This window comes from Amblyraja radiata, chromosome 20 (genome assembly GCF_010909765.2).
Source record: "Amblyraja radiata isolate CabotCenter1 chromosome 20, sAmbRad1.1.pri, whole genome shotgun sequence".
Lineage (NCBI taxonomy): Eukaryota > Metazoa > Chordata > Chondrichthyes > Rajiformes > Rajidae > Amblyraja > Amblyraja radiata.
Genome location: NC_045975.1, coordinates 24,856,135 through 24,881,989, shown reverse-complemented (window position 1 = coordinate 24,881,989; position 25,855 = coordinate 24,856,135). Strand labels below are relative to the sequence as shown.

General features: G+C 40.9%; 3 protein-coding genes across 4 annotated transcripts in view; all 3 read left to right on the top strand.

Moving 5' to 3' along the window:
• Positions 1-1,536, top strand: part of LOC116984402 (inner centromere protein-like) — a 41,209-nt gene extending 39,673 nt beyond the window's left edge. Inside the window, exon 11 of the mRNA XM_033038557.1 lies at positions 1,369-1,536. Coding sequence (XP_032894448.1) covers positions 1,369-1,536 — 168 coding nt within the window. The remainder of the gene's footprint in view (positions 1-1,368) is intronic.
• Positions 1,537-1,670: 134 nt separating this feature from the next.
• LOC116984401 (inner centromere protein-like) lies at positions 1,671-10,135 on the top strand. The gene is made up of 5 exons (XM_033038556.1): positions 1,671-1,807; positions 2,552-2,687; positions 6,735-6,890; positions 8,526-8,685; positions 9,831-10,135. Exons 1-5 carry the CDS (start codon positions 1,671-1,673, stop codon positions 10,019-10,021), a joined length of 780 nt encoding a protein of 259 aa, XP_032894447.1. The 3' UTR covers positions 10,022-10,135.
• Positions 10,136-18,167: 8,032 nt separating this feature from the next.
• On the top strand, positions 18,168-24,901 carry fth1 (ferritin heavy chain 1). Of its 2 annotated transcripts, none has more exons than XM_033039076.1 (4): positions 18,168-18,488; positions 20,798-20,944; positions 22,967-23,092; positions 24,525-24,901. In XM_033039076.1, the coding sequence occupies exons 1-4, from the start codon at positions 18,387-18,389 to the stop codon at positions 24,681-24,683; spliced, it is 534 nt and encodes a 177-aa protein (XP_032894967.1). In that variant the 5' UTR covers positions 18,168-18,386; the 3' UTR covers positions 24,684-24,901. The 2 variants fall into 2 exon arrangements, with proteins under 2 accessions (XP_032894967.1, XP_032894968.1); XM_033039077.1 differs by lacking the exon at positions 18,168-18,488 and adding an exon at positions 18,839-18,862.
• The last annotated feature ends 954 nt before the right edge of the window (positions 24,902-25,855 follow it).

Genomic DNA, 25,855 nt, shown 5'->3' with positions numbered 1-25,855 from the left:
CACCGAAGATATGTCCTGGGCTCAGCACATTGTTGCAATCATAAACAGAGCCTATCAACACCTCTTCTTAGAAAAATGAGGGAGATTTGGTATGTTGTTGAATACTCGCTTGAACTTCTACAGGTGTACGTTTGGGTAGAGAACACATTCACTGACTGCATCGTGGCCTGGTTCAACAACTCGAAGGCTCAGGAAAGAAAATTACAAAAAGTTGTAGATAGTGCCCGGTCCATCACGGGTAGTGACCTCCCCACCACGGGGATCAATAAGAGGCATTGCCTCAAAAAGACAGCCAGCATCATCAATAACCCAGACCATCCTGGCCATGCTCTCATTTATTTCCTGCCATCAAAAAACTGCAGTTGGTAAAAAGTCTGAAATAAAATTGCAAAATACTGAAAAAATTGAACAGGCCTAACAGCAATAGAAATGTTTATTCTGATGAAAGATTTGACCCTGTTTCTTTCCACAGATAATGCTTCATATGCTGACTATTTCTATTATTTAGTTTAATTACCCTTTTTTATACATGTCTAAGTAGAAATAACTTCTTTCATCTCACCCCATTCCATTAAATACTTAGTGTGTTGTTTCATGGAATCTTATAATATTCAAATATTTCATACAAGCATCTTTGTCTTATTATTGTGACAAATGAAGTGACTGATGCAATCTCGGTCTAGTTTTATTGATCTCGACAAAATAAGTGGAAATTAAAATTTAGCACCACTTCATCAAACTTCAGTCATGCAGTTTGGATAGTTATCTAAAATTGACTTGCAATCCCCATTTATTACATTGAGCATCTATCTTAAAATTCTGCATGTATGGGACAAACATAATAATGTTGGGACAAACAGCCCTCCCTTTAAGTTATTTCCTTAATGACTAAATTTCCAGTTAGCCATACCCACCCATCTCCTGAACATTGGGTTTTCATCTAATGCATTTATTGTTTTTTATTTACTCAACATCTAACTACATTTAAGGCGAAAGTAACTTAAATTTATTTCTGATACCCCCTTGTCTAAATGTCCTACTGGTATACTTGTATCACAAACCGTTAGCTACTTTCTTTGCGGTACATCACACTCATCCATGCCGACTTGCTTTCATCCTGAAGCAATTTTGAACATTAGCAAGTTGTTCATGTTGTAGATTTTTTTTTATTTGCGAGAGTCTGAACTGATTGTTTCAGTAATTTTATAAAGCAACATTTGAAAGTAGACCATGTGTGGTTATAATTGTAATCCTGTGATCAACACTTGGTCAACTCTTTGATCTCGCAGAAGTATTAACTACTTCAAAATTTGAAATGCTAAGAACAGTTGATGGAGAATGGCTTTTAATAGGTGCTTATTCACACAGGGAGAAAAACTGCAGCACAGACAGCAAGATGAACTGCAGCAGCAATGTAGGCTGGCTGAAGAACAGTGGACAGTTGAACCGGAGAGAAAACAACAGCATGATCTACATTTGGCTGCAGGCAAGGAGTGGGAAAGAATGGAAGAGAGGTATGTAGCAGTATTGTCATAGCTGCTTACATTATGTTTCCTCATTTTCCCAGGAAGTGTTTTAATGCAAAATCCTCTCAAACTCTAGATCAAGCAGCTCAACTGCATGCTCCAGCTGGGGTCTGATTAGTGGTCTAGTATTTTATGTCTTGGCCAATGAAATATTCTGCCTGCCTTAGTAAATTGAAGCATGTTAGTCAGAGAAGCAAGGAATTGAAGTCAATGTTGTCCAACTACCTATTGTTTCTGAGGAGAGAATCAGAAATAATTCTTTGTAATCCATGTGGATTAAGGTATTTGGACATTTAAATAGTTAAATTGATGATATTCAAGTGACAAGTTTAATCAGTTGTCGTCTCAGCAGTGAGGGTCAGGTGTTATGATGACTGAAAGGTTCCTGCAATGTATTTTCACAAGGAAATGACTATACACAGGTGGGGAGAATAGTGAGTAATCTATCTATATCCTTATCTTTATTATAACTATAAAACTCTGATCTTGGATGTGTGTGTGTGTGCATAATCACATCTTCTCGAGAAAACGACGCGCTAATGGTAAAATTTTAACATATTCCGATAGATTAACCCCTGGAGTCCGAAATCGCCTTACCCCCCCCCCACCCCGGGCTCTCTCTCTCTCCCCCCCACCCCCGGGCTTTGAAGAACGAGCAAGTCGGGCCCTGTACTAGAGCTCTCAGGTCCATCTCTGGTCGGGTCCCTCTCCTCCCTCCTCATCTTCCCCCTCCTCCTCTCCCCCCTCCTCCTCTCTCCCCCCTCCTCCTCTCACCCCTCCTCCTCTCCCCCCTCCTCCTCTCCCCCTCCTCCTCTCCCTCCCCTCCTCCTCTCCCCCCCTCCTCCTCAATTTTTATTTTTTTAAAGTAAACTATTTTCAATACCTGTGCACCTTTTAATAGAATCAAAATGTGTAAAACTTCCAACATTGGAATTCAATAATAGTAAACCACTGATAATTGTAATGTCAGACGAATGTATGTAAGGAGTAATTTAAATTAAATTGCTAACTTTTTTTTGAAAAAGGGAACATGAATTTCTGGCAAAATCGAGGTTCCTCCAATTACAGCAAAAGTTAGAGCAGACAACGTGGGAGGAAACTGCATTACAGGATTGCCCAGAAAAGGAACGACTTTCCGAGAGATTGAAAGACAGAGAATTGGTAAGGAATCTTACCCTGATCGGTTCAATGTTTTACTTCCTTGATGACCATGTCGTTAACATTGTTACTAAGTTTGCTGATGACACTTTGGCAAGTCGAAACAGTGAGTGAATTGAAGTTGCTTTATTTTGCAACGGTAAAACAACGAATTAACTCGGGTCGGTAAGACAGCCAAAAACACGATGCTACTTCCACAAGTGTGGTGCTACTTCTTCTTCTTCTTCTATGTAGTTTTTTTTTGGCGGTTGGCAAACAACTTTTTAGTGCATTACTGCCACCAACTGGTATGGAGTGTGGATCAAATAACATTATAACTTATATACTAATAACCTATATCTTTCCAAACAAATTGGTTACCCTAAGAAAAAGCATTAGGATTTGATATGAATTCTTTTGTAAAATATCTATTAAATCAAATTGTACTTTTTCTTTTCTGAATCGTTCACTCATTTGTCTTCTTTCTTCCTCATACCTCTCACAATGTATAATGACATGCTCTATTGTCTCTTCTTGCCCACAGTATTCACATCTGCCTGTATTATGCTTGCCTATTATAAAAAGTGTACTGTTCAGACCAGTGTGTCCAAATCTGATTCTTGAAATTACTGTCTCCTCTTTTCTGTTTTTTCCTGCACATCTCATTTCTCCCACTTTCCTCTGGACTCTGTAGAACCACCGTCTTTTCCGCTCTTCCTCCCATTGCTTTTGCCATCTTTCCTTCAGTCTTTGCTTAATAATGTCTTTGATTTCAGTTTTACCTATGTTAATACTTAAATCAATCTTACTTCTTTTTGTTACCTCTTTTGCTACCTTATCTGCCATTTCGTTTCCTCTAATGCCAATGTGTGCTGGTACCCATAAAAATATGACTGTAAGCCCCATCATTTGAATTCTGAATAGTGTTTGTTGTATTTCAATCAAAATGTCTGGTCTACTGTCTGAATGGATGTGCTGTAAACTCTTTATTGCTAAACTTGAATTTGAACAAATAACTGTCCTTAAAGGCCTGGTATCCTCGACCCACTGTACCGCTAACAATATTGCAATCATTTCACCTGTGTATACTGAGACTTCATTATTGATCCTCTTCCCTACTTTGATGTGAAATTCTGGTACAATAAATGCTACTCCTACTTTATCTACTGAATCTTTTGATGCAAAGTGTGGTGCTAGACTGATACAACTCGGTAAAAAGCGCGCAAAACTCACCCCCCCCCCTCCCCCGCGCCCACGTGATCGGTGCAACCAATCTGAGGGTTTGACTAACCAAAGCCACCATCAGGTGTCGCTACAACACCAACATTGGTGGTGTAGTGGACAGAGAATGTTGCCCAGATTACAACAGGATCTTAATGAAGTGGGCCAAGGAATGGCTGATGGAAACGTGACTATGACGAGTGGGTGGCACGGTGATGCAATGGTAGAGTTGCTGCCTTACAGCGATTGCAGCGCCGGAGACCCGGGTTCAATCCTGACTACACGTGCTGTCTGTATGGAGTTTGTACCTTCTCCCCGTGACCTGTGTTTCTCCAAGATCTTCATTTTCCTCCCACACTCCAAAGACGTACAGGTTTGTAGGTTAATTGGCTTGGTAAAGGTAAAAATTATCCCTAGTGTGTGTAGGATAGTGTTAATGTGCGGGTCCTCGCTGGTCGGCGCGGACCCGATGGGCCGAAGGGCCTGTTTCCGCGCTGTATCTCTAAACTAAATTAAAACTGTAAAGTGATGTATTTTGGTAAATAAATCAGGGCATTGTGCAAGGTCCTCAAGGTCCTCAAATAACAGTGACCTGGAGAATGCTGTAGAATGGAGAGACTGAGGGGTACATGGTTTCCTGGAGGTGGTGACACAGGTATGCAGGATGGTGAAAAAGGCATTTGATATGCTTGCTTTTATTGGTTAGTGCATTAACTACAGTAGTTGGGATGTCATGTTACAACTGTACAAGAGACTGCCCTTGGAGTGTTGTGCACGGATCTGATTGCTGAACAATAGGGTGGTTGCACGGAAGGTCACTGGGTCATAGGGCTCGACGCACGGAGCCGCTAAATCCAACTGGAAGACATCCGTCACTTCCGGTATATGTTATTAATGCTAGAAACGCGTACTTTCCTACCTGTTAAAAACCGCCAAAATGTTGAATTTATGCGCTGAAAAAAAATGTGGGAGTCGGGGTAAGTGTGAGAGACATGTACCTAACTTCAGAATATCAAAAGTGAAGCGAAATGAGGGTATAGAGAAGCGATAACTGAAGGGACCACCGCAGCTAAAGTGCTTGGTAAACATTGAAAATATTGGGAATTATCGCGTTTGCTCACTGCATTTCATCAAGTAAGGCATTATTTGTGTTTTTTCTTGATTCCTTTGGTATCTAAAAATTCTCAGAAGTGATAAATCTGGCTGTAATTTTTTTCTTCAGATGCGTTTTCATTTTGTATGTAAAAACCCACGAGAACCATGGGCGATTTAAAAAAATTACAGCCAGATTTATCACTTCTGAAACTTTTTAGATGCCAAAGTAATCAAGAAAAAACATAAATAATGCCTTAGTTGATGAAATGCAGTGAGCAAACGGGAAATGCAGTGAGCAAACGGCCAATGTTCGCTAAGCACTCTGTCTGTTGTTGTCCCCTTCAGTTCCCGCTTCTATCTACCGTCATTTCTCCTCACTTTTGGAATTCTGAAGTATGCTAAATGTCTCTCACGCTTATCCCGATTTCCATAATTATTTACTGCGCAAAAATTGACAATTTCCGCGGGTTTTAACGGGCCCGCTACGCTGGAAACAATGGTAAGTGCCTACCTGCAGTACTTCGCGTGTAATCCATTTGGAGTAGCGTAGCAACAGTACGGGTCATGTGTCGTGACCCGGCTGCCCTGAAACCTCCCTTAAGAAAGGTGCGAAAATTATTCATGAGGATGTTACTAGGACTAGCATCTTAAATTATAAGAAAATGGCAAATGGACTTGCTCAGATAGACATCTTGTTGGGCATGAGTTGGGTTTAAGGAACTGCTTCTGTGTATATAACTGTGACTCCGAATAAGGTTAATTTATATATACTGATTAAGGATGATAATTTAGAAACATAGAAAATAGGTGCAGGAGGAGGCCATTCGGCCCTTCGAGCCAGCACCGCAATTCATTGCGATCATGGCTGATCATCCCCAATCAATAACCCATGCCTGCCTTCTCCCCATATCCCTTGATTTCACTAGCCCCTAGAGCTCTATCTAACTCTCTCTTAAATCCATCCAGTGATTTGGCCTCCACTGCCCTCTGTGGCAGGGAATTCCACAAATTCACAACTCTCTGGGTGAAAAAGTTTTTTCGCACCTCAGTCTTAAATGGCCTCCCCTTTATTCTAAGACTGTGGCCCCTGGTTCTGGACTTGCCCGACATTGGGAACATTTTTCCTGCATCTAGCTTGACCAGTCCTTTTATAATTTTATATGTTTCTATAAGAAAGCCCTTCATCCTTCTAAACTTCAGTGAATACAAGCCCAGTCTTTTCAATCTTTCCTCATAAGCCCCGCCATCCCAGGGATCAATCTTGTGAACCTACGCTGCACTGCCTCAATCACAAGGATGTCCTTCCTCAAATTAGGAGACCAAAACTGTACACAATACTCCAGATGTGGTCTCACCAGAGTCCTATCCAACTGCAGAAGAACCTCTCTACTCCTATACAGCTTGATAGATTGCAGAGGTCCACGCGTTGTGTAAACACTCTGTTTAATAATAAACCGATACAGCCCCGTCGCTCATGCGCACATCAAGTTAATTTATTACTACTTCGGTGCCGTTGCTCGTGAGCACACACGAGTTCCACTCCAACTGCCAATCCTTCGCATTCCAACTGCCGCCTTCCAATTCCAAATGCCTAACGGCCCGCTCCACTGACCGCATGATTGGTCGGCTCAGATCACGCCCGGTCCATGCGAGAGCTCGAGCCCGACCATCGACGGTTCGATACCAAAATGGCTCAGGCCGCCACAAGATGTTGATGTAGGATTAATTGGTATAATCCATTGATGCTCTTTGTAGGAAGGACCACAACTGGAAGAGGCAGAAAGTTGGGGTTTGAAGAGACAAACTCAAAGGGAGCATTTGGAGCATGATCAACAAGATGAGGAAAATAAACTTGAAGATCAAGAAATTGCATCCAACAAATATATATTGGATAAAACTATGGAGGTGCATGTGAGTATTTTAGTAATTGGGGATTCTGTAGATTTGTTATTTGTTCACCATCTTACTACAAATTAATGGGTATGCCATAACTCCAAGTGAATATTGATATAATTATTCCATTCATCTCCTTCATATTGGTGTTGAAATAACACTTGCCATTTTGATAACTTTGTGAGATTTCCAGAGCTATGTTTAAAATGCTTATTGAATTTTGGAAACCCACTTGAGTCTAAATGAAGAAATCAGTCCGCAGTCTTGCATCTGAATACTTGTACATAGTTAAGTGTTTCTGGGGAATTTAGATTTTTTTTGCTTTGACTGATACAGAATGAGACAGGTGGCAAATGACACAACAAGATTACAGAACATGTTATGATTTGAGATGGTGCTGGTGACAGATTTCAATGGGGAATGGAAGAATTTTTGGAAACTGGTGAATCCAACATAATGAGAGGGGCCGAAACGTTGCCCATTTCCTTCGCTCCATAGATGCTGCTGCACCCGCTGAGTTTCTCCAGCATTTTTGTGTACCTTCGATTTTCCAGCATCTGCAGTTCCTTCTTAAACATAATGAGAAGGGAGGAAGACAAGTGGAATGAATTAAATCCCTTTTTCCAAAGAGCCAAGCCGATTCTTTAATGCATCAAACCCTAATTTTCTGCCACTCTCAGGCTTATAGTTCTGTATAGATCAAAGTTTTTAAAGTGACTTTAATTCAGTGCAATTTTCAGAAAGATGCACCTTGATCGTGCATAGGTTAACCTAATAAGAATTACTTTGCTTTGTGATCTGTGCTTTATCAAATGCGTTTCTGAACATACAAATCTCTGAAACTGTGTTGTGATGCATACCCATCTCATTACATGATCTGAAGGTCATCTGTAGTGTTTACCAGTGTAACTCTTCTGACCACAATTTGAATTAATTCTGATCACCTGTGGTTTAAGGATCTTTGCTGTTCTCCAGATGTAAAAACAAAATTGTTTGCATATCTTTCTCCTTTACCCGCCTTCTCTTCCCTACCGTCAGTAAAGAGATGAACCGAACACCACTACATGTAAAGGATGCATTGAAGAGGTTGAGTGCAACCCATTACAGAGATTGATTGGAGATTTGGTCATGCCTGCTAGCAGTCAATTAAAATACTATTTGTCCCTGTTGTGGGTATTTGTCGTGATTGGGAGAAGAGTAGTGAAATAATATATATTCTAAATTTAATTGGAGTTTTAATTGCAGCAAGAACATGCTGAGTATAATGGTGGAATAATTGCTAAATTGCTGGGGGAGTAATCTCAAGGACTGGCAATGCTGATATCAGGCTATAAATCCTATCAGAGAGCTGTGGGGTTTAAATTTTGCTGTTAATCCTAGAAATTTCACAAAAATGTAATAGTAATATGGCCAAATAGTTATACACAAAACACCTACTTCAATTATATTTTACATAGAGTAAATATGCCATCCTTGATTCTGTCTGTGAGACACTGGACTTTCTGTACATTTGATTCTTAAATTTACTCAAAATATCAATGAGCCATTCTGTTCAATGACATTTAGAAATGGGCAATAAATGCTAGGCTTGCATGTGATGCCCAACTCTTGAGAAATATAATTTAAGGTTTAATGCAATGATGTGTTTTTCAGTGCCCTCCAAAGCCAGAATCTTACACTATGACACCCATTAGCTATTCCAAAGTAAAGCTGCCCAAAATAAATCTGGAGAATTATGGAATGGACTTGAACAGCGATGACTCGACAGATGATGAGGGGATGCCACGCAAACCAATCCCTGCCTGGGCTAGCGGTAGGTCATTATTTTCAGATAATTTGGAAAAAAAACATTTTTCTTTTTTGGCAACCTTGAAATGGAGAGCCTACAACATTCAGTTTATCTTTCCAGAAGATGTCCATGGCTCTTTAAAAAAAAAAAAAGCCATCAAATATGGCTATCGGTGTGAGTGTCTTTTCAAGCACTTCGACACTTTTAGAAACCCTATGGTAAATGTTTTAAAATTCTAATAGGATCTAAATTCTATCCTTGTGTACTCAATTAGCTGATTTTAGTCAGTCACATTATGAATTTTATTTTTCTTATATGTAGAGATGGAAAATTATCTGTTTTTCCCACCCCCATTTACTCATTTGTTACACTACAACACTTGTTGACATGTGTGGTATTTGGCCATTACGGGGTTTACAGCTTAATTCATCTTCTTCAAATGATTAATGATTTTAGTTTATCCTTGCCAGGAAAAGTGATTTTTTCGCTCATTGAATATTTGCACACTGCAAGCTATATCATTATATAGGAATTTAGGGGTCAGGATCATCTTGTTTTAAAATGCCACCTCTATTTTCCCTTCCTTTTCACCAGTGCATATACATATAATCATGTACAATTTTGTTTAAAAGTAGCACATAGATTAGACAGGATATGTATAGAAACTGGAGTGGTTCCATTGATCTAACTTTTATAGACTATTCCAAGGGCGTGTCCAGATCTCAACTGGCGCACTAAAAATACCTATAAGGTAGAATTGCTTGCCATTTGCCTCCATCAAGATTTCGGCTCTTTCACTGTTCCCAAATGAGACTTGAATAAGCCCATAGTTACTCTGTATCCCCTTTTGTGTCACAGTAGCCATATCTGATCCATTTCTTCCCCCTTTGCTGACCGTCATGACCTTTGTATTTGCTAACCACTCTCACCTGTATCCTGCGCGCTGCCCCTATGTTCCTTAGACTTTGCTCAAATTGGAGGTTCAACATTTACTGGCAGAATGTTCATTTTTTGCCATTAAAAAAATGGATAAATAACTATGTAAAGTTTTGGCTTTGACAAGTATTACATTTGTAGATTGTATTTCCAATCTGAGACAATTTTCCAGCTTTTTTGTATCATATGTTCGAATACCATGACTTTGATGGAATATTATTCCTTGCTATTAGGTAAAGAACTAAAGCAGGCACTGATAATGCAGTTTTATCATCCATTTAACTTGGACAAACTCTTTTGTGTCATTGAACCTCCCAACCTTGAAGCCATCTTCAGCAAAAGGAAGCCACGTTACTTAGAACGGACAAGTTCTGCAATGTGGCATTCACCACCTGGATCAAAGCTTTCTGAACACAGCCTATGATTTTGTGAAACACTGAACTATCCCTGTTGTGATGATTTACAAAAACATTTTAAGTGCTCTAAGAAGCCAACAATCTTCTAGTTTGCTTTGATATTTTAGCTATCCTATTTTATTTAACTGACCTCCTAACAACTGAAAAGTATGAGGCAAAGAACCATTAGCCATTTCCCAAAGTTGTTGATTGTTTAGAGGATTTTGTGTTTTAAGTTTGCAAATTTTATATTATGATCACTTTTAATTGACTTAGTTTTGTGGCCAAGATCAAACACCTTTGATTTTTTGGAAGATTCTTGAATGACATATTATATCATGTTGGAAATAGCCAGTCACTTGGATAGAGTACATACAATGTCCATTTTCTTCCCTGTGCTATGTTAACCAATCCCAGTTGAGGTTGTGATCAAGTGTTGAGGTGGGTTTGGTGTTAAGAACAAAATAAATAACCAGTTTGCTCATGCAAGGCATGCATGAGGACGAGGTAAGGCTTGCTTCAACTTTTATCATCTCCCCACCTAAAGGCTTGCTGATCTTTTGCTACTCTGGCTCAAATGGGTATGATTGGCACTTGGCATGTTTGCCCACGGAATTGCATGCATATGAAAAAACTGGTAACAACCAGCCACACGTGTTTCAAATGATGTGTTGTAGTAATGTGATCAATTTCATCAAGATAACATTTTAATTTCAAATGCTTGGTCAAAGTTGTAATAGAGCCTGCTTTTAAATTCTAAGTAATTTTGCAAATATTCAGTCGGCAAAATAATGAGAAATATTTATTTTAATATAATAAAGTTTTTCCACTTGGTAAACCATTCTTCGGTTTAAACTGTTGTATGTCATGAATCAACTTACTGCAGCTTACAGTTTTTGTGTAACTCACTTAATGTTTTTTTGCACCGATTGGCCAACTAATTTTAGCCCTGTGTAACATTGTTTGGGTCAGGATCGGAGAACAGCTCTTCAACTGCATTTCATTTGGACTTTTTTAATGAATGCTATCTCGTGGCAAGACGCTTTTGAAATTAAAGATAATTTTGGGACAAGACACAGTAGATGCTGAAATCTGGAGCAAAAAAATAGCTGGAAGAAATCAGAAAGTCAGACAATATTTGTGGAGGGAAAGAATGGTTGACATTTTGAGTAGAGACCCTGGTTGGAGGTTTCAAACGGTGAACAAAGAGAACAAAGCAAGACAGCCAAGGATGGGTTAATGGGTGTGGGAAAGGAACACTGATTTTGGTTAACCTTTGCTTCAGGGAAAACAAACCTAGCCTAACAAGTCTCTCCTCATAACTGAAACATTCCATTCCATTATGGAAACACCACACAGACAGAGAGGAAGGCTCTGCAAAGAGTCATAAAGACTGCAGAGAGGATCATCAGAACTGAACTCCCCTCCATGGACACAATCTACACACAGCGCTGTCAAAAAAGAGCAGAGAGAATCATCAGAGACACACTACATCCAGCTCACTCCCTGCTCAAACACAAAAACTGCACATACAACCTCAGGCACAGACGAGCGGACAGTATCGCCACAAATAGAACACGCTTTTTTAAGAGCTTCTTCCCTGCAACAGTGAGACTCTTGGCCAAAAAAAACAAAATGAACTGATGTCCTGATATAGGGTTTGTGCAAGTTACAATGCTCTCACTTTCCCCTTTGTATAGGGTTTTAGGCATTTTCTTTTTTTTATTTCTGGAGTGGTATGTGTTTTTTTATGGATTATGTGTCTTCTGTGTGTCTTTTTAATTTTTTTTAATTTTTAAATTTTTAATTTTAATTTTTAACTTGACTTGACTCTCTGAATAGCCGCACAAGAGTTCCTATGTGTGTAAGCACAAATGGCAAATAAAGTTTTTGACCTTTGACCTTTCTGTTGAGTTTCCACTGCACCCTCTGCAATGGGGTGTTGCATTTTGGAACGTCTAACAAGGACAGGAGCTACACAATGAATGGTAGGTCTCTGGAGAGTGTTGTAGAGCAGAGGGATCTCGGAGTGCAGGTACATGGTTCCTTGAGGGTTGAGTAGCAGGTAGATAAGGTGGACAAAATTAATTTTGGCACATTGGCCTTCATCAGTCAGAGTATTGAGTATAGAAGTTAGGAGGTCATGTTGCAGTTGTACAAGATGTTGGTGAGACCGCATTTAGAGTATTGTGTTCAGTTCTGGGCACCATGTTATAGGAAAGATATTGTCAAGCTTGAAAGGCTTCAGAGAAGATTTATGAGGATGTTGCCAGGACTAGAGAGTCTGAGCTTTTGGCAGAGGTTGAGTAGGCTGGGTCTCTATTCCTTGGCACGCAGGAGGATGAGGGGTGATCTTATAGAGGTGTACAAGATCATGAGAGGAATAGATTGGGTAGATGCACAGAATCTCTTGTCCACAGTGGGGGGGGGGGGGGATGATCAAGGACCAGAGGACATAGGTTCAAGGTGAAGGGGAAAAGATTTAATAGGAATCTGAGGGGTAACTTTTTCCACACAAAGAGTGGTTGGTGTATGGAACAAGCTGCAAGAGAAGGTAGTTGAGGCTGGGACAATCCCAACGTTTAAGAAACAGTTAGACAGGTACATGGATAGGACAGGTTTGGAGGGATGTGGACCAAACGCAGGCAGGCGGGACAAATGTAGCGGGAACATGTTGGCCGGTGTCGGCAAGTTGGGCCAAAGGGCCTGTTTCCACACTGTATCACTCTATGACTCTATGCCCTTCCTTTAGTAGTGACTAGAACTGCAAACAATACTCCAGCTGTGGTCCAATCAATGTTGTAATAAGTTGTACCTTACGTTATGTTCTATTCCGCAGCATTGTATCTAAGATGATAAAGTGTACAACTGTAGGTCCACTCATTGAATCTATCTATCCCTTTGTTTTACTTGTAGCTTACTTACCTTGGTATTCTTTTGTAATTGTTACAACATGGAAGGAAAGTATATTGTCCATCATTGAGGAAGTAAAAGTAGGACATTTTAGATAATCGTAAAGTAATAATTATTTGAAATCTTTGCCATTTCTCATTATTAATTTTCCAGTTCCATTGAAGGGATCAACATTTACTTTAGATACACTTTTTATACCTGTAGAAGCTCATACTGCCTGTTTAATGTTATTTTTTACTTCCTGTTTTCCTTTTTACGAATTATTCTTTGATTGTAAAATTGCAATTCCATGCTACAACTAATCTTTACAACATTGTATGCCTTTCCTTTCAATTTAATTTAATCCTTTACTATATATTCTCAAGAAACTGCAAATGCTAGTTTATGGGGGAAAAAAAGGCAGAATAACTCTGGGTTTGGCAGCATCTATGGAGAACATGGATAGGCGACATTTTTGTTCAGAGATGCTGCCTGACCTGCTGAGTTACTCCAGCACTGTCATTACTACGTCAGTTTGCTATGGATGGTGCATTCTTATCTGCGTTTTCCCTTCTCGGTTAATTTCAGCATTCCTCAGATTCATGAAACATCTTAAATTGCTTCATATTAGAACATATTAAAGTGTAATTAAAGACGGGTGAAGTATATTTACAAACTTTAATCAACACTGGATAACTGAGCCAAATAATTTTGAGAGGGGGAGGCATAGAGGGAGAAAAAAAGAGAGAAATAGAGAGTAGCAACAAATGCATGACTTTTCCCAGTTACAGAATCTGGAATGGATATACCTCAGCTCTTCTGACTAAAATCTTGGTTCGTGCCCAACATCACTGCCCAATTTCTGGACATTAATATAGGGTTGTGTCAAATTTGGGAACTCTCCTGGCCCTGTAACAGGTTCCATTCTAGATCAGCAGTTTCATCCCAATCTATCCAAGGCTTAAGTTCAACCAGCATCTCTGAAGAACATGGATAGGTGACATTTCCGGTTGGGAGCTGCCTTAAGATTCAAAGACTAACGGATTACAATATTAGTCACCTATGTGACTGAGATTCTAAACTTATTTGAATCTGTCATTGCCTTCAGCTTTCATCTCTGAAATTGCCCATCGCTGCTCAGTTTCTGCACACCTGCTGCTGAATCTTTCTATGTTTTTCCCAGTTACAGTCTTTGTCCAATGTAGTCCATTTCTTCCCTGCATATGTGCAGTGTTGACATCCGTCCATCTGTAAAAGATGATGGTGCCGCTTTGACGTCTTCCTGCTTGAAAAGGGGAATGTTTAATCTGTGGTTGTATTTCCTGCTGTGGTTGACTAGTTACCTTGTGACTGCACCTCTTATCTAGCCTCTTGGAAAGATGCTACCCCTTTTCCAATTTCTTTGTCACTGCTGCATTTATAATTAACTTGAGGTCTACTCTAAGGCTTCTCAAATGTTTTCCTTCTTGAAAATGTGCCTTCCCCTCTGTCACAGTTTAAGTCTTCACGCACATTTCCTTCATTTTCTACACATCTGATCACACCACCCCTGCCCCCCTCCCCCACTGAGATAACAGTAAAATAATTTCCATCGTCCTTGCCTTTCATTCCAATCAGCCTCCACATCTAACACATCATTTTTAGCCATTTCTGCACCTCCAACGATGCCACCACCAATCACATCTTCCCTGCTTCCCTCTCTTTCTGCTTCTTGCAGGAACCCCTCATAATTTCCTGATCTGGCCATCCCTTCCTGCCCCTGGCACTTTCCCCTGCATTGGTAGGAGCTCTGACAGCTATCCTTTCACCTTCCCCCTCACCATCATCCAAGGATCTAAATAGTCCTTCCAAATATGGCAGGAGCAATTGCACTTTGGTCTTCAGTATTTGGTAATCACAATGTGGCCTTGTGTACCTTGGAGATACCAAGAGCCTGTGTCCTGCCCAGAAAGTCCATCTTGACCATCCAGTAATATATCATTTTAACTCTCTTTCCCACTGCTACACTGTCTTTGGTCTTCTTCATTGCTAAAGTGAGGCCAGAAGCAAATTCAACTTGGATTGATCACCCATGTCCCCCTTGTTATCCTCCAACACACTCCCTCTTCATGTAGGTTTCTACTCCCTCTGTTCACCCTTTCCTTCCCCTTTCATTTCCATTTTCTTATCATTCTCATCACACCACCTCATCTGGTTCCACATTATCTACTAGACTGTGTCCCACCCCTTGCCTAAATTCTGGCAATCGGCAATCTTTCCTCTTCCTTCTGTCCTGTTACTGGTCTTGACCTGGAACATCGACGTCTACCTGGGGTGGAAGATTGCAACCTTCACGTGGTCTGCCCTGTTTCGACGAATGCAATCAACTCGGCGTGCACAATCAAATAGAACAAGTTGTCCTGCAACTTTAGGCTGTGCACGCCATACGCAAGAAGAAGAAGTCTTCCTGTGGCTTCCACTGATGCCCTGGTCTGGAGTTGTATTTTGATCAATGTTTAGAATGAAAATGTTTCTTCAATAAAGAACAATAACTAATTTTCAAGTGTTATTATGAAATCTAGTGATCTTGTGCTCACTTATTCTAGGTTTCTGCTTGCAAATTATTTAATTTAATTGACAAGAGAAGTTAGGGATAGAATAAAACTAAAAGAAAAGATGTATAACACAGCAAAGAGTAGCCGGAAGCCAGAGGATTGGGAAACTTTCATAGGACAACAGAAGGAAACAAAACGGGCAATACGGGCTGAAAAGATAAAGTACGAGGGGAAGCTGGCCAGGAACGTAAAGAAGAACAGTAAAACCATGTTTAGATATGTTAAGGGAAAAGAATAACAAAGTCAAATGTGGGTCCCTTGAAAGCAGACACGGGTGAAATTATTATGGGGAACAAGGAAATGGTTGAACAGGTACTTCGGATCTGTCTTCACGAAGGAAGACACAAACAATCTCCTAGATGTACTGGAGGACAGAGAATCTAAGGGGGTAGAGGAAATGAAATAAATTTTCATTAGGCGAGAAATAGTATTGGGTAGGCCAATGGGACTGAAGGATGATAAATCCCCTGGGCCTGATGGTCTGCATCCCAGGGAGGTGACTCTAGAAATAGTGGACGCATTGGTGATCATTTTCCAATGTTCAATAGATTCAGGATCAGTTCCTGTGGATTGGAGGATAGTTAATGTTATCCCACTTTTCAAGAAAGGAGCGAGAGAGAGAAAACGGGGAATTACAGACCAGTTAGCCTGTCTTCCGTTGTGGGAAAGATGCTGGAGTCAATTATTAAAGAGGTAATAATGGGGCATTTGGATAGCAGTAAAAGGATTAGTCCAAGTCAGCATGGATTTATGAAAGGAAAATCATGCCTGACTAATCTTCTGGAATTTTTTGAGGAAGTAAAATGGATGAAACAGTGGATGTAGTGTATCTAGACTTTCAGAAAGCATTTGATAAGGTCCCGCACGGGAGACTGGTGACTAAAATTAGAGCACATCCTATTGGGGATAGGGTGTTGACGTGGATAGAAAATTGGTTGGCAGACAGGAAGCAAAGAGTAGGAGTGAACGGGTCCTTTTCAGAATGGCAGGCAGTGGCGAGTGGAGTGCCACAAAGCTCGGTGTTGGGGCCGCAACTGTTTACCATATATATTAATGATTTGGAAGAGGGAATTAGGAGCAACACTAGCACATTTGCAGATGACACAAAGCTGGGTGGCAGTGTGAACTGTGAAGAGGATGTTAGGAGGTTGCAGGGTGACCTGGACAGGTTAAGTGAGTGGGCAGATGCATGGCAGATGCAGTATAATATAGATAAATGTGAGGTTATTCACTTTGGTGGCAAAAACAAGGGGGCAGATTATTATCTCAATGGAGTTAGGTTAGGTAAGGGGGAGGTACAGCGAGATCTGGGTGTCTTTGTACACCGGTCACTGAAAGTTGGAGTGCAGGTACAGCAGGCAGTGAAGAAAGCTAATGGAATGTTGGCCTTCATAACAAGACAATTTCAGTATAGGAATAGAGAGGTTCTTCTGCGGTTGTATAGGGCTCTGGTAAGACCAAAGCTGGAGTATTGCATACAGTTTTGGTCTCCTAATTTGAAGAAGGACATCCTTGTGATTGAGGCAGTGCAGCGAAGGTTCACGAGATTGATACCTGGGATGGCGGGACTGTCATCTGAGGAAAGATTGAAAAGACTAGGCTTGTATTCACTGGAGTTTAGAAGGATGAGGGGGAATCTTATAGAAACATATAAAATTATAAAAGGACTGGACAAGCTAGATGCAGGAAAAATGGTCCCAATGTCGGGCGAGTCCAGATCCAGGGGCCACAGTCTTAGAATAAAGGGGAGGCCATTTAAGACAAGTGAGAAAAAACCTTTTCACACAGAGAGTTGTGAACGTGTGGAATTCCCTGCCACAGAGGGCAGTGGAGGCCAATTCACTGGATGGATTTAAGAGAGTTAGATAGAGCTCTAGGGGCTAGTGGAATCATGGGATATGGGGAGAAGGCAGGCACGGGTTATTGATAGGGGACGATCCGCCATGATCACATTGAATGGCGGTGCTGGCTCGAAGGGCCAAATGGCCTCCTCCTGCACCTATTTTTTATGTTTCTATGAATATTCCAGACTCCATTCATACTTCAAGCTGCCCCAGGAAAAAAGCAACCAAAGCACGGACCTTTACCATCCCGGTCATTCCATTTCCCTGCTCCTGTTGGGTAGAAGATATGGAGGCTTGAAAGCGCGCACTACCACATTCAGGAGAGCTTTTCTTAGCAAGCTACTGAAGGGTCCTTTCAAAAGCCTTCACTGTCCGATTCTCACCTACCCTATTGCGGACATTGGACTTTCTCTGGAACATAAAAACAATAAAGGTGAGAACCATATTCTACATTCTGTATTTTTCCCTTCGGCTTTGCCCATTGTTCCTGAGCTTGGCCTGAATGTATTTACATGTAGTATTATCTAATTTGTTTGGATAGCAGCAAATCAAGGATCACAGGATATAGAGCAGCTCTAGAGAGATGATTTTTCAGGGTGGAGCACAGTCACCATCAAAGCTCTTTAGTCACCATCAAAGATCGTTGGTCACCATCAGTAGCAAAGCCTCCCTTCGGTCAGCGCAGTCCCATACCCAAAGATCCTATAGTAAGGATCTGAATGAGTACGCGCGCCCCCGCCGCACGCCCTTAAACCAGGCGCGAGCCCCGCGGGTCCGGCCAAGCGCGGCCCCCAGGCGGGCGGCCGGCAGTTATTTTTGAAAGTTCCGGAGGTTCCGCCCACAAGCGCGCGGCTCTTGAGGTTGCGCATGCGCGCTCGAGACCGGCAGATAAGGTCAGTTTGTAGAGCGAAGGAGACGCCGAGGGAGCGAGTGTTCCTGCTTCAACAGTGATTGAACGGAACCTTCATTCCCAGCCGCTTTATCCATCCACCATTAGCATCTCCTCACACATAACATATTCTGCAATCGTTTAGTTTTGGTTTGCCTTGTCTTCGTTACTCGAGATGAGCTCCCAGGTACGACAGAATTATCACCTCGACTGCGAGGCGGCCGTCAGCCGGCAGATCAACCTGGAGCTGTACGCGTCATATGTCTACCTCTCCATGGTGAGTAGCGGCGAGAGCTTGCGGTAGAGGAGGGCTAGCTGGGGCGGGAGGGTGGATCGGAGGTAATGGGGTAGCTGATGTGGTTGGAGGTGGATAGAGTTAACGTGGTGGTGGAGGTAGCTGGGGCGGGGGATGGGTGAGGAGTAATGGGAATAGTTAGGGTGGAGTGAGAAGCGATAGTGTGGGACGAAGTAGAAAATAAGCTTTTGGCTGCTTGCTCATTGGTGCGAGGGGAGGCTGAGGTTTGGCGTCTCATGTTATAGCGCACGTAACGTGGGCTGAGGAAAGGAGTTCTACCCTCAAGGCCCCGAAACGTCACTGGTGTCTCCACGATAATTTAGCAACATGGCGAAAACAAGCGAAGCATGGGCGTGGTGGGCAACATTAATGCAACATTTAATGTGAAGTTATTATAAGCTTTGATTATAAGTAGTGAGCTATTTTGAGATTGTGTGACGTGATTCAGTGGAGCAACCATCTTGTATTGTGCAAGATGTTAATAGTGAGATTTCCATTTGTGCTGGTGGTTGGACAGGATTGTCGACAAGGTCGCTCGAAAGATCTCACGCCTCTGAACAATATCTGCTTGAATTTCTTTAATGCTTCAAAGGATGGGTGCCAATCTTTGCATTGCAGCACCTCTCCCAAGAACGCCCAATTTGATAGTGCGTTGAAGTTCTGCATTGAAGGCGTCCACAAAAGAACATGTTTTTTTTGGTGCCATTTCAATGTGCAATGCGTCAGGTTAAATTATAACTTGGTAATTCTACTGTCGCCTATAGAATTGAAATATTTCGACGTGTGTTGTTACTTGGGAATGAAACCCACTATTTGTTTATTCTGATAAAAATAGAACAGAATGATTGCCTATCTTTTTTACTTTCTTGCATAAATTGCTCATTTATGTTATTTACCATGGTTACCAAGCTAGTGTTTCTGATGGCTAGAAAAGACTTGGATAGACGACTGAAACCTGCAGTATCTTGTGCAGTCTAAATTTTGTATACAGTAGTACATATTTTTACTTTTCATTTGCTGGCTTTTGAGACTTTGATAATATAGTCCATCCATGGAAAATATGTTTTGCTCTGTATTTTATAGGTGCAACAAAGAATTGATTATGGGTTACTAGAAATGTGGCCTGGAATTATTGTTTCTGTTGTGCTTTAAGAAAAATTGCTTTAATGGAAGGAACTTGTACTTGTATATCTTTTGAGTTCAGTTTATTATCATGCATAAGTAGGGTAAGGAACGGGTGCAATGAAAATTTTGCAGCAGTATCAGAAGCCTTCATAACAAGAGTTGTTGAGTATAGGAGCAAAGAGGTCTTTTGCAGTTGTACAGGGCCCTAGTGAGACCACACCTGGAATATTGTGTGCAGTTTTGGTCTCCAATCCTGTGGAAGGACATTCTTGCTATTGAGGGAGTGCAGCGTAGGTTCACGAGGTTAATTCCCGGGATGGCAGGACTGTCATATGTTGATAGATTGGAGCGGCTGGGCTTGTATACTCTGGAATTTAGAAGGATGAGAGGAGATCTTATTGAAACATATAAGATTATTAAGGGTTTAGACACGCTAGAGGCAGGAACCATCTTCCCAATGTTGGGGGAGTCCAGAACCCGGGGCCATAGTTTAAGAATAAGTGGTAAGCCATTTAGAACGGAGATGAGGTAAAACCTTTTCACGCAGAGTGTTGTGAGTGTGTGGCATTCTCTGCCTCAGAGGGCGGTGGAGGCTGGTTCTCTGGATGCTTTCAAGAGAGAGTTAGATAGAGCTCTTAGGAATCGTGGAGTTAAGGGATATGGAGAGAAGGCAGAAACGGGGTACTGATTGTAGATGATCAGCCATGATCGCATTGAATGGCGGTGTTCGCTCGAAGGGATGAATGGCCTACTCCTGCACCTATTGTCTATTGTCATATAAATTCAGACAAACACATAAACATAAATCGCACACGGTGATTCACATAGTTTGCTGAAATGTACTATTTGTGTGATGCAAAGGGTGGTTTTTGTGTATAAGTGACTGGAACGGGGATAAATTACAGCAGCACATTAAAGCCTCTTGTACAAACATGTGTTGTGTGTGTCTGTGTAATAATCTCTTGCATGACACCTGAATATTCTAATATACCATCCATGGGGTTTGCTTTTTGCCTGTTCTGCTAGTTAACTCAAAAACAGCCAAAGATTTATCTCATGATTTATTTTGCTTATTGACTCTGGTCAATTGTCAATGTCATTTGGGGAGCATGAACTGAGTATTTTAATTCTCATAATGTCCATTGTACAATTTTTTTTCCTCCTAGTCCTACTACTTTGACCGTGATGATGTTGCATTGAAGAACTTTGCCAGCTTTTTTCTGGAGCAGTCTCACGAAGAGCGTGAACATGCTGAGAAACTGATGAAATTACAGAACCAGCGAGGAGGCCGCACCTTACTCCAGGATATTAAGGTTTTAATCAGTTCACTAGTAAAACTATCATTTGACACGCTTAAAGCTAATATTTCATGAATAATTAGCCATTAACAATTTTGACTGCAGGGTTACTGATGACTCAGCTGCTTGCCAGCTTTAACAAAGCAAAAATTGAGGCGTTTCACAAAAATACTTAAGGAAAGAGTTTTGTTTTAATTGTATGTTTTGCAATCAATAGAATTCTAGAACTTATGGAATGGTTTGTTGGCTATCAATGGTGGGATGAGGGTGGGCTCGGAGGCCGGAATTGACACTGCTGTTCAGATAGAAACATGTATAGATAAAGGAGTGGCTGTGAATTTTTAATTTGAGGTTCGGTCAGTGTAAGTCAACACGTATAGTGAAAAGGACCAGGAGTGAGTTAGGCATGGATAGCAGGCTTTTTGGATGATCTTTAGGGAGAGTAGAATGAGGGAAGTCTGTAGAAGAATTTGTGTTAAATAGTCAAGTCTAAAGGTGTGGAAATCAAATGGCTGATGTGCTATTGGTGTTAGAATGTTTTTTGTGATATACATAATGCAGAAGGTTGAGAATATGTTTTGACCTTGCAAGGTAATTAATTGTTAACAAAGAGAATATTTATGAATAAATTGTAGAAACAAAGAACTGCTGATGCTGATTGTTGCACATTTACGACCTCATTTTTTTCTTATTCTCTGACAGAAAACAAAACATAAACCATGGTACTGTTGGAATACTGTCAGAATACTTGTATAACATTAAATTAATGGAACATTAAATGGCATTTGGTCCCTTGGGTCTTTTCTGCTCTCTAATGGGATCATGACTGATCTTCAACCTCAGCACTTTTTTCTACCTTAAGTTTCCTTAAGTTCATGTTTCCCTTAAATCTCCAGAAAAGTATTAATTTCAAATTTTAATGCAATCACCAACTCTGCCTCTGCAGCTGTCCAGGGTAAATAATTACAAATATTCATCATCCTTTTGAGTGATGCAATTTCCATTCATATTAGTTCTAAATTCCTTACATTGAAATTGACTCCCAAGTTCTGTATACTTCAGCTGGCGTAAACATTTTCGCTGTACGGGTCCTGTCCAGCCCCTTAAGAATTGTCACCCATCTATCTTTAAACTCTGGAGAATACACTTTTATTCTGCTCACTTCCTTTCATATGCTGGACCTGACATTTAACCAACGTGTATGACGATATTTCAATGCACTTTTTATTTAGGTAAGGTCACAAAGATCATAAACGATCTCCAGGTGAGGACTCTTTAAGGGCCTTAACAATTACATTTACTTTTGTACCCGTATCCTGTTGCAGCAAAAACCAACATACCAATTCCTACTGCCTTCTGCACCTACATATTAGTTTTACATAGAAAATAGATGCAGGAGGCCATTCGGCCCTTCGACCCAGCACACCAGTTCATTGTGATCATGTCTGATCATCCACAATCAGTAACCAGTGCCTGCCTTCTCCCCATATCCCTTGATTCCGCTAGCCCCCTGAGCTTTATCTAACTCTCTTTTAAATTAATCTAGTGAATTGCCCTCCACTGCCTTCTGTTGCAGAGAAATTCACAAATGAATCTTAAATTTCTCTGGCATAGCATTGGGAAAAAGGAATCCATTGCATCGCCGTCATTATAAATTCCACTTGTATTGCAACCATTTTGTAATTTAGAGTAAGCCTCACATCTATGGATTGCTTCTCCACATGCTCTTGAGTTTGGATCATGCAAATCAAGATAATTTAAATTTTATAGCAGGAATTTAATGCAGCTTCCTCTTTTTTTGTGCGCAAGCTACACTGATAGATTTGACTGAATATAGATTTGAGAAATTTTGCCATAGAATTAGTTTTATTTTGATTTGACTTTCCTTGTCCTGCAGTGGATCACCAATCCATGATTCAAGATTCCATAGTATTTATTCAACATAATGCTGTATAGATTCTGGTGTTTGATTATAGTTACCAATTGTATTCAACCATTCTACAGTACTTTGAAGTAACTGATGCATTCTGTTCTTAGAAACCAGATCGTGACGAATGGGGGAGCGGCTTGGATGCAATGATTTGCTCTCTGGAGTTGGAGAAGAGTGTGAACCAGTCACTTTTGGAGTTGCATAAACTGGCTACAGATAGGAATGACCCACATGTATGTATTTTCAAACATATCTACTGGTGTAGGATACTTGATAGCTTATCTGTTTATAACCAATGTACATAATAGGGTGAGGTCTTAACTGAAAATTGGGTGTGGCTAAATGGTTAGATGGAAATGTAATTTTTGGATTTATGGCCAGGTTCAGTTTTTCTCCTTCATATTTGGTCATGCAATTTTGGATAGAAGATTTTTTACAATTCTGCTTGGCCTTGAGCTATGTCGGAGCATTTTAATCGGTCTGACACTAAGGTTACAGTGATTTTTATCAAAAAATATAGACTTGTCATAGAATTTATTTTATTTAATTCCCTTGAAATTTGCACCATGTTTTTGGAGATGTAGTATTTTAGTCTTGCATCAGTTTTCAGGCATACTATAATGTGTTATCACTGTGTTAGCCCTTTGATATCTATGCCGAACCTAATGTCTAATGAATGTTTGCACATGATCCATATTCTAAGAATCTCTTAAACATCAATTGTATCTGTTTCACCATCACCACAGGCAGCACAATCCAGGCATCCACCACACTCGTGTATTTAAGAAAAAAGATTTCCCCACACATGTCATTTAAAGTTTCCCCCTCTCGTCTTAATGTGATGCCATCCAGTATTTGATATTTCCATCCTGGGAAAAAGATTCTAACCATCTTCCGTATCTATGCCTCATAACTTTATAAACTTCTATCAGGTCCTCCTTTGGCCTTGGCTCCAGTGGAAACGATCATTGTTTGTTCAACCTATCCTCGTAGCTAATATCCTCTGATCCAGGTAACATCCTGGTAAACCTTTTCTCCGAAGTTGCCACATCCTGAATAATTAATGTTAATAATGAATTTAAAAAACATTAGCCAAGTATGTATAATTACAAGGAATTTACCTTTGTACTTTGCTCGCAATAGCCCTTTGCCCCGTGACTATGCCGAACCTAATGCCCAATCAATGCTTGCACATGATCAATATTCTGCATGGATCCCTCTTGTGAAGCGGTGACCAGGCCTGCACACAATACTCCAAATACAGCTTAATTAACGTGTTATGTAGCATTATTCAGATGTTAAGTTTGAATTTGCATTATTTTGGAAGACATTCCATTTTGTCTTGTTTCAGTGCAGGTAATGAGATACATTTGACAGTGACAATCTTTCTATTGTATCCTTTTTCTTAATGGTGTCTCAGACGTATCAAATTTCATGAAAATTGACTCTTTTTAAATGCATTTAAATGGCAGTTGGTTATAATATACATTGCGTATACATTCAAAAATTGTCATTGGGATATTTGTATGTGGAGGGAAATTGTAACGATTTCTGATCTAGCTTGCCTGTGTGTTTCGTGATTAATTGTACAGCAAAAAAGAGGAAAATTTGCTAGAATTGAGCTGGTGCTTTTAAATACTGAATGTTCCTTTATTTTGTTTGCAGCTTTGTGACTTTTTGGAGACTCACTATTTGGATGAGCAAGTCAAGTCCATCAAGCTACTAGGAGACCATGTAACCAACCTGCGGAGACTGGGTGCTCCTGAAAATGGCATGGCTGAATACTTGTTTGACAAGCACACCTTGGGAAAAGACAGCAGCTGAACACTGGAATTCAGACCCCTGCCGCTTACAGCACAGTCTGTAAACTTCAGAGCATGTTTATCTTATTTGTAGTATGTTTAATTTCACACTATTTAATTATGTAATTGATTCTATCACCATAAACTTGAATGAATTCTTTTGAGCTGTATCCTGCTGGATTTATTGAAGTGTACTTGTTTTAAGAAGTTCTTTGACCCGAATAAAGCAACTCAAAAGTGTTGTTTGTATGCTTTTGCTATGTTCTCCCTCTCCTTTAAAGTAAAGACATGTAAGAGTGGACATTGCATGTCAATTTTAGTATGTAGTGTCCCAGCTGAGTCTTTTGTCTATGCCTTGCATCTTTGTGTGCACAGCCTTTCTGGCATCAATGATCTTAAAATTTAAAAAGTGCAATGCCAATGGCAAGACCTGTGTGCACTAAGTTGGAATTCCATCCTTAAACTGCTGCAGTCTGAGGTAATCATGCTCCTATTTTGAGTAGTGTTCCAGTAATACACTATATATTGGTAATCCAGTATTTGATATACTTGCAATAGTGAGTGTTTCATCCCAACTTGCTAAAAGAAACGGTTCCTCAATTCAAGTTCATCCAAAGGCCATTCGGGAAAAAAATGGTGGCGGCGGGAAATTCAAATTAACAACGGTCCCTTACAGCGAATCGGCATCAACTGCTTCAATTGCCGACTGCGGTTTATTTCCATCCCGGACGAGGTCTTGACCTACCACCTGACGTGGGACCACTGGAGGGTCGCTCCGGTTGCGGTGGTCTGTGGTGTTTTTTGGCTGTTTTCGGCCGTTGAACGATCGTGCCCCTGCGGCCTATATTGCTAGCTGCTAGCCGCCAGAACTGCTAGAATCCCTGCACGCTGCCCGGAGAGGACGCTGGCGTCGACTGTTCGCCGCTTCTCCGCCCGCTGTTTTCCCCCCCCCCCCTGTCTGTTACCTACCTGCCTGGCTGTTCCCTGTACCTGTGCCTGTGCACCATCGACACTGGACACCTGTGCCTGTGCACCATCGATGCTGGACACCTCCTGTGCCTGTGCACCATTGACGCTGGACACCTCCCTGCACCAGTGAGGGAGCTGGATCCTCTCTGCACCGGCACCGCTGGACAACCTCTCTACACCTGCACAGCTGGACAACCTCTCTGCACCTGCACTGCTGGATACTCT

What these genes read in the sequence shown, in the direction of transcription:
- LOC116984401 (XM_033038556.1), top strand. Translation starts at nt 1,671, where the DNA reads ATGAAATATTCTGCCTGCCTTAGTAAATTGAAGCATGTTAGTCAGAGA. An exon ending in GATTGAAAGACAGAGAATTG is followed by an intron (nt 2,688 to 6,734) that starts GTAAGGAATCTT and finishes TGCTCTTTGTAG; the next exon opens with GAAGGACCACAACTGGAAGA. An exon ending in AATCCCTGCCTGGGCTAGCG is followed by an intron (nt 8,686 to 9,830) that starts GTAGGTCATTAT and finishes CCTTGCTATTAG; the next exon opens with GTAAAGAACTAAAGCAGGCA.
- fth1 (XM_033039076.1), top strand. Translation starts at nt 18,387, where the DNA reads ATGAGCTCCCAGGTACGACAGAATTATCACCTCGACTGCGAGGCGGCC. An exon ending in CCTTACTCCAGGATATTAAG is followed by an intron (nt 20,945 to 22,966) that starts GTTTTAATCAGT and finishes TTCTGTTCTTAG; the next exon opens with AAACCAGATCGTGACGAATG. An exon ending in CAGATAGGAATGACCCACAT is followed by an intron (nt 23,093 to 24,524) that starts GTATGTATTTTC and finishes TTTTGTTTGCAG; the next exon opens with CTTTGTGACTTTTTGGAGAC.